Source organism: Carcharhinus amblyrhynchos, unplaced genomic scaffold (genome assembly GCF_965287045.1).
Source record: "Carcharhinus amblyrhynchos unplaced genomic scaffold, sCarAmb.v2.hapA scaffold_686, whole genome shotgun sequence".
NCBI classification, from domain to species: domain Eukaryota; kingdom Metazoa; phylum Chordata; class Chondrichthyes; order Carcharhiniformes; family Carcharhinidae; genus Carcharhinus; species Carcharhinus amblyrhynchos.
The window spans coordinates 49,603-68,849 of record NW_027650426.1 but is presented as its reverse complement, the minus strand read 5'-3'; the positions used below and the strand labels follow the sequence as shown (position 1 = coordinate 68,849).

Here is a 19,247-nt window from a genome sequence, read left to right as displayed (position 1 = left end):
GCGGGGCTGTGTTTTAGTGGGCGGGGATTGGGGCGGGGCCGTGTTTCGGTGGGCGGGGCTGACCGTGCGCAGGCGCTCTCTGCTCTCTCCCTATGGAGGCTGTCCGGGCCGCTCAGCCCTCTCCCGGGGGGAATTTCCGCTCCCTGCTGCCCCCCGGGGCCCCGGGATCTCCCTCCGCACCGGGAGCCTGTCCCCTCCCCGGCCCGCAGCCCCGGATGAGCGCAGCCGGGCCGTGCTGAGAGAGGGAAGAGTTTCGCCAAACACACCCAGGGATACGGCAGAGGTGAGAGAGGAGGAGGGGGAGGGGGGGGGGGGAGGGGAGAGGGAGGGGAGAGGGGGAGGGGGAGGGGAGAGGGAGAGAGGGAGAGGGGGGGGAGGGAGGGGGGGGGAGGGAGAGGGAGGGGGGGAGGAGGGAGAGAGGGGGAGGGGGGGAAAGAGAGAGAGGGAGGGGGGGAAAGAGAGAGAGGGGGGAAAGAGAGAGGGGGGAAGAGAGAGAGGGGGGGGCCTGGGGGAGAGAGAGAGAGGGGGGAGAGTGGGGGGGGGAGAGGGAGAGAGGGGGGGGGAGAGAGATGGGGGGGGAGGAGAGAGGGGGGGCCTGGGGGGAGAGGGGGTGGGGGAAGAGAGAGGGGGGGTGAGAGAGAGGGGGGGTGGGGGGAAGAGAGAGGGGGGGTGGGGGGAAGAGAGAGGGGGGTGGGGGGAGAGAGGGGGGGGGTGGGAGAGAGGGGGGAAGAGAGAGGGGGGGGTGCCTGTAGTGGGGGGGAGAGAGTGGGGGGCCTGGGGGGGGTGGGGAGAGAGGGGGGGCCTGGAGGGGGGAGAGAGATGGGGGGCCTGGGAAGGGGCGCCTGTGGGGGAGAGAGAGGGGCCTGGAGGGGGGGCCTGGGGGCACAGTGAACCAGGCCAGAGTGGGACAGAGGGGTAAGAAGAGAGAGGGGCCTCGGGGGGGATGCAGGGACAGGAGTGTCCTTGTGTGGGGTACAGGGTAAAGAGGGGATAAGAGAGAGAGAGAGGCCTGGGGCAGGGGGGGGATAGAGGGGGGATGGGTGGGTGGTGGGGGGGAACCAGGCCAGAGTGTAACACAGGGCACAGGATGGTAAGAGAGAGAGAGGCCTGGGGTACACAGAGGGTACTGGGGGTACAGGGGTCAGAGTGTTCCAGAGTGGGATAGTGGGGGTACTGGGGACACGGGTAAGAGAGGAGAGGCTCTGGGACAGAGTACAAGGGGGTACTGGGCACAGAGTGGGGCACAGGACTCAGAGTATAACACAGGGTACAGAGGTAAGAAAGAGGCTCGGGAACAGAGGGATTAGGGGGATGCAGGGCTCAGAGTGGGATACTGGGGGCATAGGGGTAAGAGAGGAAAGGCTCTGGGACAGAGTACAGGGGGTACTGGAGTGTCCCAGAGTGGGGCACAGGGGTAAGAGAGGCCCAGGGGCATTGGGGGTACAGGGCACAGAATGTCCCAGAATCTGGCACAGGGCCCTGCTGAACCAGCCCAGTGTGGGACATAGGGCACAGGGGTAAGAGAAGAGAGGCCTGGGGGCACAGGGGGTTCAGGAGCACCCCAGAGTGGGCACAGGGCCATGCTAAACCAGCCCAGAGTGTGGCATTGGAGTGTCCCAGAGTGGAGCAGTAGGCACAGGCCACGTGAACCAGCCCTGAGTGTGAGACAGGTGTGTCCCAAAGTGGGCACAGGTGAAAGAGGCTGGGGCCCTGTGGGTACAGGGCCACGCTGAACCAGCCCAGAGTGTGGCACTGCAGTGTCCCAAAGTGTGGCATTGGGAGTGCTAAACTAGCCTTTACCGTTCCCACAGGGGCACTGGGTATGCTCAACTATCCCTGAGTGTCCCAATGTGTGGGATGGGGCATTGGCCATGCTAAACTACCCCCTCAGTGTCCAAAGATGTGCGGGTTAGCGAGGGGGATTGAATATAAAAGTAGGGAGGTCTTGCTGCGGCTGTATAGGGCATTGGTGAGGCCGCAGCTGGAGTACTGTGTGCAGTTTTGGGCGCCGTACTTACACAAGGATATTTTGGCCTTGGAGGGAGTGCAGAGGAGGTTTACTAGGCTGATGCCGGAGTTGAGGGGGTTGAGCTATGAGGAGAGGCTGAATAAATTATTGTACTCGTTAGAGTTTAGAAGAATGAGGGGAGATCTCATTGAGACATATAAGATGATGAATGGGATGGATAGGATAGAGGTGGAGAGACTCTTCCCGCTCAAAAAAGACAGTAGGACTAGGGGGCACAGCCTCAAGATCAAGGGGGAGGCGGTTTAGAACGGAGTTGAGGAGGAACTTCTTCACTCAAAGGGTGGTGAATCTCTGGAATTCTCTGCCCGTTGAAGTGGTGGAGGCTGCCTCACTAAATATATTTAAGACGCGGGTTGATGGGTTTTTGATAAGAGAGGGGATTAAGGGCTATGGGGAGAGGGCGGGAATGTGGAACTGAGCCACGACAGATCAGCCATGATCTTATTGAATGGCGGGGCAGGCTCGAGGGGCTAGATGGCCGACTCCTGCTCCTATTTCTTATGGTCTTATGTTAGGTGGATTGGCCATGCTAAATTGCCCCTTAGTGTCCAAAGATGTGATAAATTGCCCCTTGTCAGGGGGGATTACAGGGTCTGGATGGGATTGTTGTCAGTGTAAATTCGATGGGCCGAATTGCCTCCTTCTGCACTGCACAGACTCTGTGATTCTATAACCCTGGACCCACCACAATGCCTTTGACAATCTTCTCTGTTCAAGTTCTGTTTCCAGCTTTGACAAAGAGTCATCTGGACTCGAAACGTCAGCTCTTTTATCTCCTTACAGATGCCGCCAGACCCGCTGAGATTTTCCAGCAGCTTTCTCTTTACGTTTCAGATTCCAGCATCTGCAGTAATTTGAGTTTATTCTCTGTTACCTCATTCGATAAAAATTTAATTACATTACTCAAACACACATCTGCTTTTTACAAATCCATGCCAGCTCTCATTTCACACTTTCCCAGTGACTGACATCTCCCCACCCCCCCCCCCCCCCCCACCCAAACAATGATCAGTTTCTAGAATTTTCCTCACGTTTCCCTAGCGATTCGGTAGTTACCCGCAATGCCCCAGCACCGTTTCTCCGTTCGGGTTGGGAGGGTGGCGGGGTCAGGCTCTCCAAACAAGGGGTGGCACAGTGGTGAGCACTGCTCCCTCGCAGCGCCAGCGACCTGGCTTCGATTCCAGCCTTGGGCCACTATCTGTGTGGAGTCTGCACATTCTCCCCGTGTCTGCGTGGGTTTCCTTCCGTTTCCTCCCACAGTCCAAAGATGTGCAGGTTAGGGTGGATTGGCCATGCTAAGTTGTCCCTTAGTGTCCAAAGATGTGTAGGTTAGGGTGGATTGGCCGTGCTAAATTGTCCCTTAGTGTCCAAAGATGTGTAGGTTAGGGTGGATTGGCCGTGCTAAATTGCCCCTTAGTGTCCAAAGATGTGTAGGTTAGGGTGGATTGGCCGTGCTAAATTGCCCCTTAGTGTCCAAAGATGTGTAGGTTAGGGTGGATTGGCCATGCTAAATTGTCCCTTAGTGTCCAAAGATGTGTAGGTTAGGGTGGATTGGCCGTGCTAAATTGCCCCTTAGTGTCCAAAGATGTGCAGGTTAGGGTGGATTGGCCGTGCTAAATTGCCCCTTAGTGTCCAAAGATGTGTAGGTTAGGGTGGATTGGCCATGCTAAATTGCCCCTTAGTGTCCAAAGATGTGTAGGTTAGGGTGGATTGGCCGTGCTAAATTGTCCCTTAGTGTCCAAAGATGTGTAGGTTAGGTGGATTGGCCGTGCTAAATTGTCCCTTAGTGTCCAAAGATGTGCGGGTTAGGGTGGATTGTGTAAATCAGTAGAGTGGTTAGCACTGTTGTCTCTCAGCACCAGGGACCCGGGTTCGAATCCCGGCTCGGGTCACTGTCTGTGCATTACCTGCACGTCCTCCTCGTGTCTGTGTGGGTTTCCCCCCACAGTCCGAAAGACGTGCGGGTTAGGGTGGGATCGGCCGTGCTAAATCCTCCCTCGGCGTAACCCGAGCAGGAATGTGGCGGCTCGGGGGGGGATTTTCACAGTAACTTCATCGTAGAGTTAATGTGAGGCGACTTGCGACTCTAATAAGTAAATAAACCTACTGATGAGGCCTTATAAGACCATGTTTGGAGTATTGCGAACTGTTCTTGGCTCTGTGTCTAAGGGAGGATGTGCTGGCCTTGGAAACGGGCCAGAGAAGGTTCGCGAGGAGGGGACTGGGAATGAAAGACTTGTGTACAAGGAGCGTCTGAGGACTCTGGGTCTGCACTCGGTGGAGTTTAGAAGGATGGGGGAGGGTGTGGAACCTCACTGAAATTTGCAGAGTGCTGAAAGGATGATGAATTATTCTGCCCCTCTCCCCGTCCCTTGTGGCCTGGGTGACAACACATGCAGTGGTTTTAGAAACTGCGTAACCGCAAATTAACCAAGGATTATAAGCTTAAACTGTACTTTCGGTATAAACATATTATCCAACCTGTTTCCCACCGTGCTGCATTCGGAACAAATTTGACCAAGGCGCGCGATGCAATTGTGGACTGAAAGTACGGTCTGAGCTGATAATATCGGGTTAATTTGCGGTTTTGTTACACCTTCTGCACATTTTGTTCCGGGCATAATTGTGGCCTGGTTGAGATTCTCTGTCGGAGAGCCAGCGCAGACTCGATGGGCCGAACGGCCTTGAGGTAAAGAACGAAGAAAGTTACAGCACAGGAACAGGCCCTCCTGCACCGACCCATGCTGCCCCCCCCTCTGAACTAAAACCCTCCCGGGGACCATACGCCTCTATTCCCATCCTATTCATGGATTTGTCCAGACGCCCCTTAAAACTCACTATCGTATCCGCTTCCCTTCCCCGGCAGCGAGTTCCAGGCTCCCCCTGTGTAAAAAAAAAACTTGCCTCGTACATCTCCTTTAAACCCGTGCCCCCCCCAACACTTCCACCCTGGGGGGAAAAAAGTTTCTCACTATCCACTCTATCCCTCATAATGTATCAGGGTCACCCCCTCAACCTCCAGTGAGAACAAACCAAGCTTCTCCAACCTCCCCTCGTAGCTAATGCTCCCCTCCGCAGTCGGCATTCCGATATTTTATCCTTGTGTGAATGATAGAATCATTGAGTTTTACAACACGGAAAACTTGTCCATACCACCTTTTTTTTAAGCTAATCCCAACTGCCCACATTTGCCCCATATCCCTCTATACCCATCGTACCCATGTAACTGTCTAAATGCTTTTCAAAAGACAGCATTGTACCCGCCTCTACTACTTATCTCTGGCAGCTCGTTCCAGACACACTGTGTGAAAAAATTGCCCCTCTGGACCCTCTCCCCTCTCACCTTAAGCCTACACCCTCTAGTTTTAGACTCCCCTACCTTTGGGGAAAAGATATTGACTATCTCGCTGATCTGTGCCCCTCATTATTTTATAGACCTCTATAAGATCACCCCTCCAGAGAAAAAAGTCCCAGTCTATCCAGCCTCTCGCCAATCCATCAAGTCCCGGTACCATCCTAGTAAATCTTTTCCGCCCTCTTTCTAGTTTAATAAGATCCTTTCTATAATAGGGTGACCAGAACTGTACACAAGTGCGGCCTTCCCAATGTCTTGTACAACTTCAACAAGACGTCCCAACTCCTGTATTCTGGCCGATGAAACCAAGCTTGCCGAATGCTGCCTTTACCACTCTGTGACCCCACTTTCAAGGAGCTACGAACCTGTCCCCCCTAGATCTCTCCGTTCTGTAACTCTCCTCGACCATTAACTGAGTAACAGCGGCCCCGGTTCGATCTACCAAATCTTTTGTATCTCTGCCCTCTAGTTTTAGACTCCCCTACCTTTGGGGAAAAGATATTGACTATCTATTGGCTACATAGGGCATTGGTGAGGCCGCAGCTGGAGTACTGTGTGCAGTTTTGGTCGCCGCACTTACGCAAGGATATTTTGGCCTTGGAGGGAGTGCAGAGGAGGTTTACTAGGCTGATGCCGGAGTTGAGGGGGTTGAGCTATGAGGAGAGGCTGAATAAACTAGGCTTGTACTCGTTAGAGTTTGGAAGAATGAGGGGAGATCTCATTGAGACGTATAAGATGATGAATGGGATGGTAAGGATAGAGGTGGAGAGACTCTTCCCGCTCAGAAAGGACTAGGGGGCACAGCCTCAAGATAAAAGGGGGGAGCGGTTTAGAATGGAGTCGAGGAGGAACTTCTTCACTCAAAGGGTGGTGAATCTCTGGAATTCTCTGCCCGTTGAAGTGGTGGAGGCTGCCTCGCTCAATATTTTTAAGACGCGGGTTGATGGGTTTTTGATAAGCGAGGGGATTAAGGGTTATGGGGAGAGAGCGGGAAAGTGGAACTGAGCCACGACAGATCAGCCATGATCTTATTGAATGGCGGGGCAGGCTCGAGGGGCTAGATGGCCTACTCCTGCTCCTATTTCTTATGTTCATCTTAAACCTACGCCCCCCCCCCCCTTAGTTTTAGACTCCCCTACCTTTGGGGAAAAGGTATTGACTACCTCGCTGATCTGCGCCCCTCATTATTTTATAGACCTTATTTGCCACAAGCGTAAGCAGTTCAGAGTGCTCCCCACCTCCTCCCACTGTGGTGGCCCTGGGTCTCCATGAGGGGGGTGTCTTGTTGCTAACCCTGTCTTGTCTCTCCCGCCCCCCCCAGTGAACGTGGTGGAAGCTCTCCAGGAGTTCTGGCAGATGAAGCTGTCCCGGGGAGCTGAGCTGAGGAACGGGGCCCTGGTGGTGTACGAGATGGTGCCCTCCAGTAGCCCCCCCTACGTCTGCTACGTCACCCTGCCGGGAGGCAGCTGCTTTGGCAGCTTTCAGGTACGGGCGCGGAACACGTCCGGGCGCGGCTGACGTGGGCGAGGGAGGGAGGGGCGTGAGGGGAGAGGTCAGAGCAAGGGTGAGGATGAGGGTGATACGTGGGAGGGTCGGCGAGAGGGGCGAGGTTGATGCGGGTGAGGGGTCGGGGAGGGGGGGGGACAAGGGGTCGTGGTCGGAGGCGTCAGGAGCGGGGGATTGGGGGCAAGGGGTCAAGGGGGAGGGATGGGGTCAGGGGTGAGGGGTCAAGGTTGAGAGCAAAGGGGTCGAGGGGAGGAATAAGGTGAGGGGGGTGAGGAGTTTGGGGGCAGTGTTTGGGGGACAGGGGGTGCGCCGCCAGGGGATGGGGGCAGGTGGGTGCGTGGTCAGGGGAGGAGGGTGATTTGGGGGGGGGGGGGGGGTAAACGGTCAGGGGACGGGGGCAGGGCAGGCGAGGGGAGGGGGCAGAGGCGGGGGCACGGTCAATGGAGGGGGCAGGGGAGAGGGTGGGACACACAGGCAGGGTGGGGGGGGACGTTGGGAGGTGCACGGTCAGGGGAGCGAGGCGGGGGCACACAGTCAGGGGAGGGGGTCGGTGGGGAGGGAGGGGGAGAGGTCGGGGTGGGGGGTTCGGGATCAGGCCAAGGTGCTAAGCTGGGGTTTGGGTTCCCCCAGTTGTGTCCGACCAAGGCAGAGGGGAGGCGCAGCGCTGCCAAGATCGCCCTGATGAATTCCGTCTTCAACGAGCACCCGTCCCGGAGGATAAACGACGGCTTCATCGAGAAGAGTGTCTCCGAGGCCCTGGCATCCTTCAACGTGAGTACCGGGGTGGGGGAGGGGGTCAGGGCCTGGGGGGGAGCGGGTCAGAGCCCGAGGAGGGGGGCAGGGAGCGGGTCGGGGCCCCGGGGCGGGGGGAGCAGGTCGGGGCCCAGTGGGGAGCAGGTCAGAGCCCGAGGCGGGGAGGGAGCGGGTCAGGGTGAGGTGTGCGGAACATAAGAACCAGGAGCAGGAGTGGGCCATCTGGCCCCTCGAGCCTGCTCCGCCATTCAGTAAGATCACGGCTGATCTTCTCATGGACTCCGCTCCACTTACCCGCCCGCTCACCTTAATTCCTTTACTGTTCAAAAATCTATCTATCCTCACCTTAAAAATCATTCAATGAGGGAGCCTCAACTGGGCAGGGAATTCCACAGATTCACAACCCTTTGGGTGAAGAAGTTCCTCCTCAACTCAGTCCTAAATCTGCTCCCCCTTCTTTTGAGGCCATTCCCCCCTTCTTTTGAGGCTTTGCCCCCTAGTTCTAGTTTCACCCACCAGTGGAAACAACCTCTCTACTTCTATTTTATCTATTCCCTTATCTGTTTCTATAAGTTCTCCCCCCCCTCCTCATTCTTCTGAATTCCAGTGAGTATAGCCCCAATCTCCCCTCAAAAGCCAACCCTCTCAACTCCAGAATCAACCCTAGTGAATCTCCTCTGCACCCCCTCCAGTGCCAGTATATCCTTTCTCCAGTAAGGAGACCAAAACTGTACACAGCGCTCCAGGCGTGGCCTCACCAGCACCTTATACGTAACCTCGCTGTTTTTAAACTCCATCCCTCTGGCAATGACGGACAAAATTCCGTTTGCCATTTGAAATAGCTGCTGCATCTGCAAACCAACTTTCATGTACCAGGACACCCAGATCCCTCTGCACAGCAGCCTGCTTTCATTTTATACCATTTAAATAATAATCCGTTGTGCTGTTATTTTTACACGGCTGCAGTTATTCATGGAGATGGTTAGTATAAAGGGGCCAGGGCGAAGGTTTTCATCATTAAGGAGGTGCTGGCATCGTCCAGCTTGAGCACCTGAGGAGAGGGCTGATAACCGAGGGGTAAATAGTGCCCTCGGGGCTTCACCTGACCCCTGTCCTGAAAACTGCAGCGGGCAAGCCTGCCCCAGATCTGAGGGGGAGCTCTGTCCCAGATATGATTGCAAGAGGAATGTTCTAAGGTGTCCCCCGGGGTGTCCTGTATTTAGCTGACCTGGCTAAACTAATAAACAGACGGTGAAAGGCAGTGTTCAGATTCAGAATGGAAAGGAATGCACTAATGCACGCATCGGGAGGGGGGACGCAGTCAATGAGGGGGCGACTGTCCCCTCTGAGCTCACCTCGGAATTATAAAATGGTGTTATTCACTATCCGTCCAACCTCCTCAATCGGACTGGAGGGTCCAAATACAATATTACACGTTATTACCTTGGCCAATAACGTTCCACCTCTCAACAGGAATAGCTCGTTGGCTCATTGCCTCTGTAAGTTCCTCCCCAAGCAAACTTACCCCGTGTCAATTCCAGTAACCAAGACCACAGCTAACTCCTGTGAGTTTTAATTGTTAAAAGGAATCATTCTCTGCCTGAGTCTGGCCCCACCTTATCAGCTTAGAGACTTGATTTATTATTGGGATACAGTGAAAAGTATTGTTTCTTGCGTGCTATACAGACAAAGCATACCATTCATAGAGTACACAGATTTGATTTATTATTGTGGCATGTATTGGGAAACAGTGAAAAGTATTGTTTTTTGCACGTTATATGGACAAAGCATACTGTTCATAGAGAAGGAAACAAGTGTGTGCAGTGTAGTGTTACAGTCACAGCGAGGGTGTAGAGAAAGATCAGCTTAATGCGAGGTAGGTCCATTCAAAAGTCTGACAGCAGCAGGGAAGAAGCTGTTCTTGAGTCGGTCGGTACGGGACCTCAGACTTTTGTATCTTTTTCCCCGACGGAAGAAGGTGGAAGAGAGAATGTCCGGGGTGTGTGTGTGGGGAGGGTTCTTGATTATGCCGGCTGCTTTTCCCCGAGGCAGCGGGAAGTGTAGACGGAGTCAATGGATGGGAGGCTGGTTTGTGTGATGAATTGGGCTACATTCACCACCCTTTTGTTTCTCCTTGCGATATTGGCTTCTTCAGCCTTGCTACCTATGACACGAAGGTTGGTGGTGTTGTGGATAGTCTGGAGGGATGTCAGAAGTTGCAGCGGGACATAGATAGGATGCAAGACTGGGCGGAGAAGTGGCAGATGGACTTCATCGCGGATAAATGTGTAGTCGTCCATTTTGGCAGGTCCAATGGGATGAAGGAGTACAATATCAAGGGTAGGAGTCTTAGCTGTGTTGGGGAGCAGAGGGATCCTGGGGTCCGGGTCCACAGGACTCTTAAATCGGCCTCGCAGGTGGAGGATGTGGTCAAGAAGGCGTATGGTGTACTGGCCTTCATTAATCGAGGGATTGAGTTTAGGAGTCGGGAGGTAATGCTGCAGCTTTATAAGACCCTTGTCAGACCCCACTTGGAGTACTGTGCGCAGTTCTGGTCGCCTCACTACAGGAAGGATGTGGAAGCTATTGAGAGGGTGCAGAGGAGATTTACAAGGATGTTGCCTGGATTGGGAGGCATGCCTTCTGAAGATAGGTTGAGGGAGCTCGGTCTCTTCTCCCTGGAGAGACGAAGGTTGAGAGGCGACCTGATAGAGGTTTATAAGATGTTGAGAGTTATAGATAGGGTGGATTCTCGGAGGCTATTTCCCAGGGCTGAAATGGTCGCTACGAGAGGACACAGGTTTCAGGTGTGGGGTGGGGGGGGTACAGAGGAGATGTTAGAGGTAAGTTTTTCACTCAGAGGGTGGTGAGTGAGTGGAATCGGCTGCCGTCAGTGGTGGTAGAGGCGAACTCGCTGGGGTCTTTTAAAAGACTTCTGGATAAGTACACAGGATTTAATAGGATTGAGGGTTATAGGTAGGCCTAGTAGGTAGGGATATGATCAGCGCAACTTGTGGGCCGAAGGGCCTGTTTGTGCTGTAGTTTTTCTATGTTCTAAGTCTACCCCCTCACGTACCTTATTAAACATGCCATTCTCATATCCGACAGCAGATAAGCTTTTCTGTGCTCCGCTGTATTAAGTCTGTCTGCCACTGTGTTCAACAGAAAGAAATCTCCCAATACCAGCTTAAAAGTCCAACACACTTATTTGTTGGACTTTTAAGCTGGTGTTGGGAGATTTTTGTTTTACCCCCAGTCCAACACCGGCATCTCCACACCACGACCACCGCTGTGTTTCCCAGCATGCTGCATTCAGAACAAAGTTGGCCAAGTCACACAGTACATCTACATTGAAAATAAGAACATAAGAACATAAGAAATAGGAGCAGGAGTAGGCCATCTGGCCCTTCGAGCCTGCCCCGCCATTCAATAAGATCATGGCTGATCTGTCGTGGCTCAGTTCCACTTTCCCGCCCTCTCCCCATAACCCTTAATCCCCTCTCTTATCAAAAACCCATCAACCCGCTTCTTAAAAATATTTAGCGAGGCAGCCTCCACCACTTCAACGGGCAGAGAATTCCAGAGATTCACCACCCTTTGAGTGAAGAAGTTCCTCCTCAACTCCGTTCTGAACCGCCCCCCCTTTATCTTGAGGCTGTGCCCCCTAGTCCTACTGTCTTTTTTGAGCGGGAAGAGTCTTTCCACCTCTATCCTATCCATCCCATTCATCATCTTATACGTCTCAATGAGATCTCCCCTCATTCTTCTAAACTCTAACGAGTACAAGCCTAGTTTATTCAGCCTCTCCTCATAGCTCAACCCCCTCAACTCCGGTATCAGCCTAGTAAACCTCCTCTGCACTCCCTCCAGGGCCAAAATATCCTTGCGCAGGTGCGGCGCCCAAAACTGCACACAGTACTCCAGCTGCGGCCTCACCAATGCCCTATACAGCTGCAGCAAGACCTCCCTACTTTTATATTCAATCCCCCTCGCTATGAAGGCCAGCATCCCATTCGCCTTCCTGACCACCTGCTGCACTTGCAGGCTGGGTTTTTGCGACTCATTAACTTATGGTTCTACGGTTTATGAGCTTTGCTGTACCTCTGTATATTTTGTTCCAGCCACATTGTAATTTATATTTATATATGTACAAGGTATTTTATAATTACTTCAACCTAGTCTACTCATGATAGTAAAGCTAAAATGAAGGATGTAAGAAATAGGAGCAGGAGTCGGCCACCTAGCCCTTCGAGCCTGCCCTGCCATTCAATAAGATCATGGCTGATCTGTCGTGGCTCAGTTCCACTTTCCCGCCCTCTCCCCTTAATTCCCTTGTCTATCAGAAACCTATCTACCCGTGACTTCAATATATTTAGCGAGGCAGCCCCCACCACTTCAACGGGCAGAGAATTCCAGAGATTCACCACCCTTTGAGTGAAGAAGTTCCTCCTCAACTCCGTTCTAAACCGCCCCCCCTTATCTTGAGGCTGTGCCCTCTAGTCCTGCTGTCCTTTCTAAGGGGGAAGAATCTCTCTACCTCTATCCTATCCATCCCCTTCATTATCTTGTAAGTCCCTATAAGGACCTCCTCTATACTAAGAATTCTATACGATCCTCCATCAATCATGGAGGAGGCCATTCAGCCCTCACCATCGGTGACAGTCCAGTCCAGTTAGGGGAATTAAGGGTTATGGGGAGACAGCGGGAAAGTGGAACTGATCCACTTCAGATCAGCCATGATTTTATTGAATGGCGGGGCAGGCTCGAGGGGCTAGATGGCCGACTCCTGCTCCTATTTCTGATGTTAGGCTCGCTCCCTGCTGTCCTCCCACTCCCCACTAAGCTCTCTTTCCCTCCACCCCAACCTCCGCTGGACACGAGGTTTCCCTAGGTAACGGGGGGAAGAACCACAGGAGTAACGAGCCCCCGCTCCTGTTACGAGTTAGTGGAACGTTTCGCCTTTGCCCCCTCGCTGATGGGAGCTCGCGTGACTGAACACCCTTCTCCGCCTCTCCGAACCCCTACAGGGCAACCGGGAGGAGGCCGACATTCCGAACACGGGCATCGGAGCCTTCCGGTTCATGCTGGAATCCAACAAGGGGAAGTCCATGCTGGAGTTTCAGGTAACGCGGAGGGGGTGGCGGGGGGGGGGGGGGGGGACTGGAGTTGCCAGGAGGGAGGGGGCAGGGGACGGGGAGGGGACTGGTGTCACCGAGACGGTTGGGGGGGGAGTGGGGGGGTGCTGGAGTTGCGGGGAGGGAGAGGGGCTGGAGTCATTGGGGGGAAGGGGGTGGGGGCTGGAGTCGCCAGGAGGGAGAAGGTTCGGGGGGGGGGGGGGGTGGTTCTGGAGTCACTGGGAAGGAGAGGGTTGGCGGGGATTGGGGGGGGGGGCGCGCGCTGGTGTGACAGGAAGGGAGGGGGTAGCGGGGTCTGGATGGGAGGGGGGGGTGGAGGCGCGGGCAGGGAGAGGGTGGGGCGGGGTGCTGGATGGGAGGGAGAGGGTGGGGGGTGGTGCTGGATGGGAGGGAGAGGGTGGGGGGTGGTGCTGGATGGGAGGGAGAGGGTGGGGGGTGGTGCTGGATGGGAGGGAGAGGGTGGGGGGTGGTGCTGGATGGGAGGGAGAGGGTGGGGGGTGGTGCTGGATGGGAGGGAGAGGGTGGGGGGTGGTGCTGGATGGGAGGGAGAGGGTGGGGGGTGTGCTGGATGGGAGGGAGAGGGTGGGGGTGGGTGCTGGATGGGAGGGAGAGGGTGGGGGGGTGCTGGATGGGAGGGAGGGGGGGGGTGCTGGATGGGAGGGAGAGGGTGGGGGGGTGCTGGATGGGAGGGAGAGGGTGGGGGGGGTGCTGGATGAGAGGGTGGGGGGTGGTGCTGGATGGGAGGGAGAGGGTGGGGGGGGTGCTGGATGGGAGGGAGAGGGTGGGGGGTGGTGCTGGATGGGAGGGAGAGGGTGGGGGGGTGGTGCTGGATGAGAGGGTGGGGGGGTGGTGCTGGATGGGAGGGAGAGGGTGGGGGGTGGTGCTGGATGGGAGGGAGAGGGTGGGGGGTGGGTGCTGGATGGGAGGGAGAGGGTGGGGGGTGGTGCTGGATGGGAGGGAGAGGGTGGGGGGGTGGTGCTGGATGGGAGGGAGAGGGTGGGGGGTGGTGCTGGATGGGAGGGAGAGGGTGGGGGGTGGTGCTGGATGGGAGGGAGAGGGTGGGGGGTGGTGCTGGATGGGAGGGTGGGGGTGGGGGGGGTGCTGGATGGGAGGGAGAGGGTGGGGGGGGTGCTGGATGGGAGGGGGGGGGGTTAGAGTCACTGGGAGGGAGAGGTGGGGGGCTGGAGAGGGGAGAAGAGAGGGACAACTGGAGTCACTGGGAGTGGGGGGCTGGAGTCGTGGGGGAGGGGGGGGGCTGGAGTCGCGGGTGGGGGAGGGGGGGGTGGCTGGAGTCATGGGGAGGGAGAGGATTTGGGGGGGGTTCTGGAGTCACTGGGAGGGAGAGGGTGTGGGGGGGGTCTGGTTGGGAAGGGAGGAGTGGAGGCAGGGGGGAGGGGTGTGTGGGTGGGTCGGAGGGGGGGAGGGTCCGTGACGGGGGGGCGGATTTTCCCTCCCAGACCGGCTGCACTGTGGTGGTTGTCTCTGTGTTTCAGGAGCTGATGACTGTGTTCCAGCTTCTACACTGGAACGGGAGCCTGAAGGCGATGCGGGAGCGGCAGTGCTCACGGCAGGTAAGCCCCCACCCCCAGCTTCCAGAGCGTGCCTGGCCCAAGGCCCTTCCCCCCCCGGCCCCTCCGCCCCTCCGTGCTCTCGGACGCACCTTCTCCTCGCGGTTAGTTTCCCGAGAAACGAGGGCTGAGATTGACACCCTTTCCCCGGATGTGTGCGTGGTGAAGGAGGGGTGGAGAAGTGTGTGTGTGTGCGCGCGCGCACACGTTCGTCTGGGCCTCTGTCCGAGGATAACGGTGTATGAGGGACCCAATCAGAAACCCCAAGGTATATTCTAGGGCTGCACAGTGGGGGTTAGCACTGCTGCCTCACGGCGCCAGGGACCCGGGTTCGATTCCCGGCTCGGGTCACTGTCCGTGTGCAGTCTGCACATTCTCCCCGTGTCTGCGTGGGTTTCCTCCGGGTGCTCTGCTTTCCTCCCACAGTCTGAAAGACGTGCTGGTTAGGGTGGGATCGGCCGTGCTAAATTCTCCCTCACTGTAACCCGAACAGGAGTGTGGCGACTCGGGGATTTTCACAGTAACTTCATTGCGGTGTTAATGTGAGCCTACTTGTGACACTAATAAATAAACTTCAAATTTCAGTTCGCACAAAGAAAAGTGTAGGCTTATGTGGATGCTGGATTTCCTGCCTTTTTAACCCCTCTGGACAGATTTACCTGTCTTCTGACCCCCACACAGCAGCCTCCAGAGAAAGGGACCCATTTCCTAGCAGATTCCAGTCTCCAACTCCAGAGAACTCCCTCTCCCTAGAAGATACCCAGCAGCAACTGACTTCATTTCTCTGTGTCAGCCTGGTCACGTGATCATTTTTTCCCCTGTCAATCAACCTAATCAAACCCTGCTCTGAAAAGCCCCAGGGGGGAACACTAAAATAACAAAAGCATAAGCAAACATTTTAGCAATTACGATCAATTATGTTGCTGCAGCATCGCCAGGGGATGCCCCGCTCTGAAAAACCCCAGGGGGGAACACTAAAATAACGAAAGCATAAGCAAACATTTTAGCAATTAAGATCAATTATGTTGCTGCAGCATCGCCAGGGGATGCCCCGCTCTGAAAAACCCCAGGGGGGAACACTAAAATAACAACAGCGTAAGCAAACATCTTAGCAATTAAGATCAATTATGTTGCTGCAGTATCGCCAGGGGCTGCCCTGCTCTGAAAAACCCCAGGGGGGAACACTAAAATAACAACAGCGTAAGCAAACATTTTAGCAATTAAGATCAATTATATTGCTGCAGTATCGCCAGGGGCTGCCCTGCTCTGAAAAACCCCAGGGGGGAACACTAAAATAACAACAGCGTAAGCAAACATCTTAGCAATTAAGATCAATTATATTGCTGCAGTATCGCCAGGGGCTGCCCTGCTCTGAAAAACCCCAGGGGGAGCACTAAAATAACAACTGCGTAAGCAAACATCTTAGCAATTAAGATCAATTATATTGCTGCAGTATCGGCAGGGGCTGCCCTGCTCTGAAAAACCCCAGGGGGGAACACTAAAATAACAACAGCGTAAGCAAACATCTTAGCAATTAAGATCAATTATATTGCTGCAGTATCGCCAGGGGCTGCCAGTTACAGACTGAGTCCTAAAGCAAATCCCGCAGGAGAAACGTGACACAAATAGACTCCTTAAAGGCACAGTATGATCCCGTTGTTGATACACTTCCTGGATTTTCCATGTTCCCCCTCCAGGAAGTGCTGGCTCACTACTCGCACCGGGCCCTGGACGACGACATGCGCACCCACATGGCGATGGACTGGGTGAACCGGGAGCACCTGATGCCGGGCGTGATCAGCCGGGAGCTGGCCACGGCTGAGCAGGAGCTGGAGGAGGCGCGGCTGGCCGGCAAGGAGCTGCGCTTCCACAAGGAGAAGAAGGATATCCTGGTCCTCGCGCTGGGCCAGCTGGGCCCGAAACACACCACCAGCTGTTGAGGTCTGGGACCCTCTGACGGAGGCAGGGGCCTGGGCACCAGCTGCCGGAGGCTGGCAGGAATATTTTGTACCCTTTTTATACTCAATGGCACTCTCGCGGTACTTTACCCGCTGTCCGCCCATCTATCCTTCTCTTCCCGACCTGTTATCCCTGCTAAGAGACTCACCTGTCTTCTGACTCCCATACAGTGGGCTCCAGAGAAAGGGATTCCCTTCCTCGGAAAATCGAGGGCCACTCCTCTGGGAATTGCATTGCACGCGTCAGTAAACACATCACAGCAGCAATAATATCACAGCACAATCAAGGACCCCCCCCCCCCCCGACGCACCCCGGACATTCTCTCTTCCACCTTCTTCCATGGGGGTAAAAAAAATACAAAAGTCTGAGGTCCCGTACCGACCGACTCAAGAACAGCTTCTTCCCTGCTGCCGTCAGACTTTTGAACGGACCTACCTCGCATTAAGCCGATCTTTCTCTACACCCTCGCTGTGACTGTAACACTACATTCTGCACACTTTCTCCCTTATGTACTCTATGAACAGTATGCATAGTGCACAAGAAGCAATACTTTGTACTCTATGAATGGTATGCTTCGCCTGTATAGCGCGCAAGGAGCAATACTTTTCGCTGTGTCCCAATAGACGTAACAGTCCCAAAAGTGGGTGGCACAGTGGGTTAGCGCTGCTGCCTCACGGCGCCAGGGACCCGGGTTCGATTCCTGGCTCAGGTCACTGTCTGTGCGGAGTCTGCACGTTCCTCCCACAGTCCCAAGATGTGTAGGTTAGGGTGGATTGGCCGTGCTAAATTGTCCCTTAGTGTCCAAAGATGTGTAGGTTAGGGTGGATTGGCCGTGCTAAATTGTCCCTTAGTGTCCAAAGATGTGTAGGTTAGGGTGGATTGGCCGTGCTATATTGCCCCTTAGTGTCCAAAGATGTGCAGGTTAGGATGGATTGGCCGTGCTAAATTGTCCCTTAGTGTCCAAAGATGTGTAGGTTAGGGTGGATTGGCCGTGCTAAATTGTCCCTTAGTGTCCAAAGATGTGTAGGTTAGGGTGGATTGGCCGTGCTATATTGCCCCTTAGTGTCCAAAGATGTGCAGGTTAGGATGGATTGGCCGTGCTAAATTGTCCCTTAGTGTCCAAAGATGTGTAGGTTAGGGTGGATTGGCTGTGCTAAATTGTCCCTTAGTGTCCAAAGATGTGCAGGTTAGGGTGGATTGGCCGTGCTAAATTGTCCCTTAGTGTCCAAAGATGTGTAGGTTAGGGTGGATTGGCCATGCTAAATTGTCCCTTAGTGTCCAAAGATGTGCAGGTTAGGGTGGATTGGCCGTGCTAAATTGTCCCTTAGTGTCCAAAGATGTGCAGGTTAGGGTGGATTGGCCGTGCTAAATTGTCCCTTAGTGTCCAAAGATGTGTAGGTTAGGGTGGATTGGCCGTGCTAAATTGCCCCTTAGTGTCCAAAGATGTGTAGGTTAGGGTGGATTGGCCATGCTAAATTGTCCCTTAGTGTCCAAAGATGTGTAGGTTAGGGTGGATTGGCCATGCTAAATTGTCCCTTAGCGTCCAAAGATGTGCAGGTTAGGGTGGATTGGCCGTGCTAAATTGTCCCTTAGTGTCCAAAGATGTGTAGGTTAGGGTGGATTGGCCGTGCTAAATTGCCCCTTAGTGTCCAAAGATGTGTAGGTTAGGGTGGATTGGCCGTGCTAAATTGCCCCTTAGTGTCCAAAGATGTGTAGGTTAGGGTGGATTGGCCGTGCTAAATTGCCCCTTAGTGTCCAAAGATGTGTAGGTTAGGGTGGATTGGCCATGCTAAATTGCCCCTTAGTGTCCAAAGATGTGTAGGTTAGGGTGGATTGGCCGTGCTAAATTGTCCCTTAGTGTCCAAAGATGTGTAGGTTAGGGTGGATTGGCCGTGCTAAATTGCCCCTTAGTGTCCAAAGATGTGTAGGTTAGGGTGGATTGGCCGTGCTAAATTGTCCCTTAGTGTCCAAAGATGTGTAGGTTAGGGTGGATTGGCCGTGCTAAATTGTCCCTTAGTGTCCAAAGATGTGCAGGTTAGGGTGGATTGGCCGTGCTAAATTGCCCCTTAGTGTCCAAAGATGTGTAGGTTAGGGTGGATTGGCCGTGCTAAATTGCCCCTTAGTGTCCAAAGATGTGTAGGTTAGGGTGGATTGGCCGTGCTAAATTGTCCCTTAGTGTACCCAAACAAGCGCCAGAGTGAGGCAGCTAGGGAACTTTCACAGTTTGCAGTGTTAATGTAAGATGGGGGCGAATCTTACAGAAAGATATAAGATGACGGGAATGGATAAGATAGAAGCAGGGAAGTTGTTTCCACTGGGGGGGGGGTGAAACCAGAACTAGGGGGCATGGCCTCAAAATAAAGGGGAGCAGATTTCGGACTGAGTTGAGGAGGAACTTCTTCACCCAAAGGGTTGTGAATGTGTGGAATTCCCCCTGCCCAGTTGAATGTTTTTGGGACAAGGATTTTTGAACAGTGAAGGAATGACGGGGAGCGGCCGGTTAAATCCACTTCAGATCAGCCCTGATCTTATTGAGTGCTGGGGCAGGATCGAGGGGCCTGCTGCTAATTCTTGCGTTGTGACACTAAATAAACAAGCTTTAAAACTTGCATCAAAGAGCATTAAAACGGGGCACTCAGCTGTCACCGGTGGAGGGATCAACTCCGTGGTTTTGCCTGTTTAGCACCCCTCTCAGTTACACTGTCACCCACCCCAACGTACACCCAGTGTCCAGATGGTCCCCCACCGCGTCAACCTATCCTCACCCATCTCTCAATCAGGACAGCGTCAGTAATTTTAACACTCCGATCCATTTCCCTCTTGACTGTATTTTATATTCCGCACACGTTTTGCAGAGGTCAGTGTTTTTTAACGCAGTATTAAGTTTTTGATTCAAAGTCAGTATTATATATTTGATACGTGGCGAGCAGTGGCTCGCTGCT

General features: G+C 54.3%; 1 protein-coding gene across 1 annotated transcript; it reads left to right on the top strand.

The window, feature by feature from the left end:
• Nucleotides 1-249: 249 nt before the first annotated feature.
• LOC145339812 (LIX1-like protein) lies at nt 250-17,187 on the top strand. Its single transcript, XM_080184341.1, has 6 exons — nt 250-283; nt 6,706-6,869; nt 7,521-7,661; nt 12,671-12,766; nt 14,272-14,349; nt 16,044-17,187. The coding sequence occupies exons 2-6, from the start codon at nt 6,741-6,743 to the stop codon at nt 16,284-16,286; spliced, it is 687 nt and encodes a 228-aa protein (XP_080040467.1). The 5' UTR covers nt 250-283; nt 6,706-6,740; the 3' UTR covers nt 16,287-17,187.
• The last annotated feature ends 2,060 nt before the right edge of the window (nt 17,188-19,247 follow it).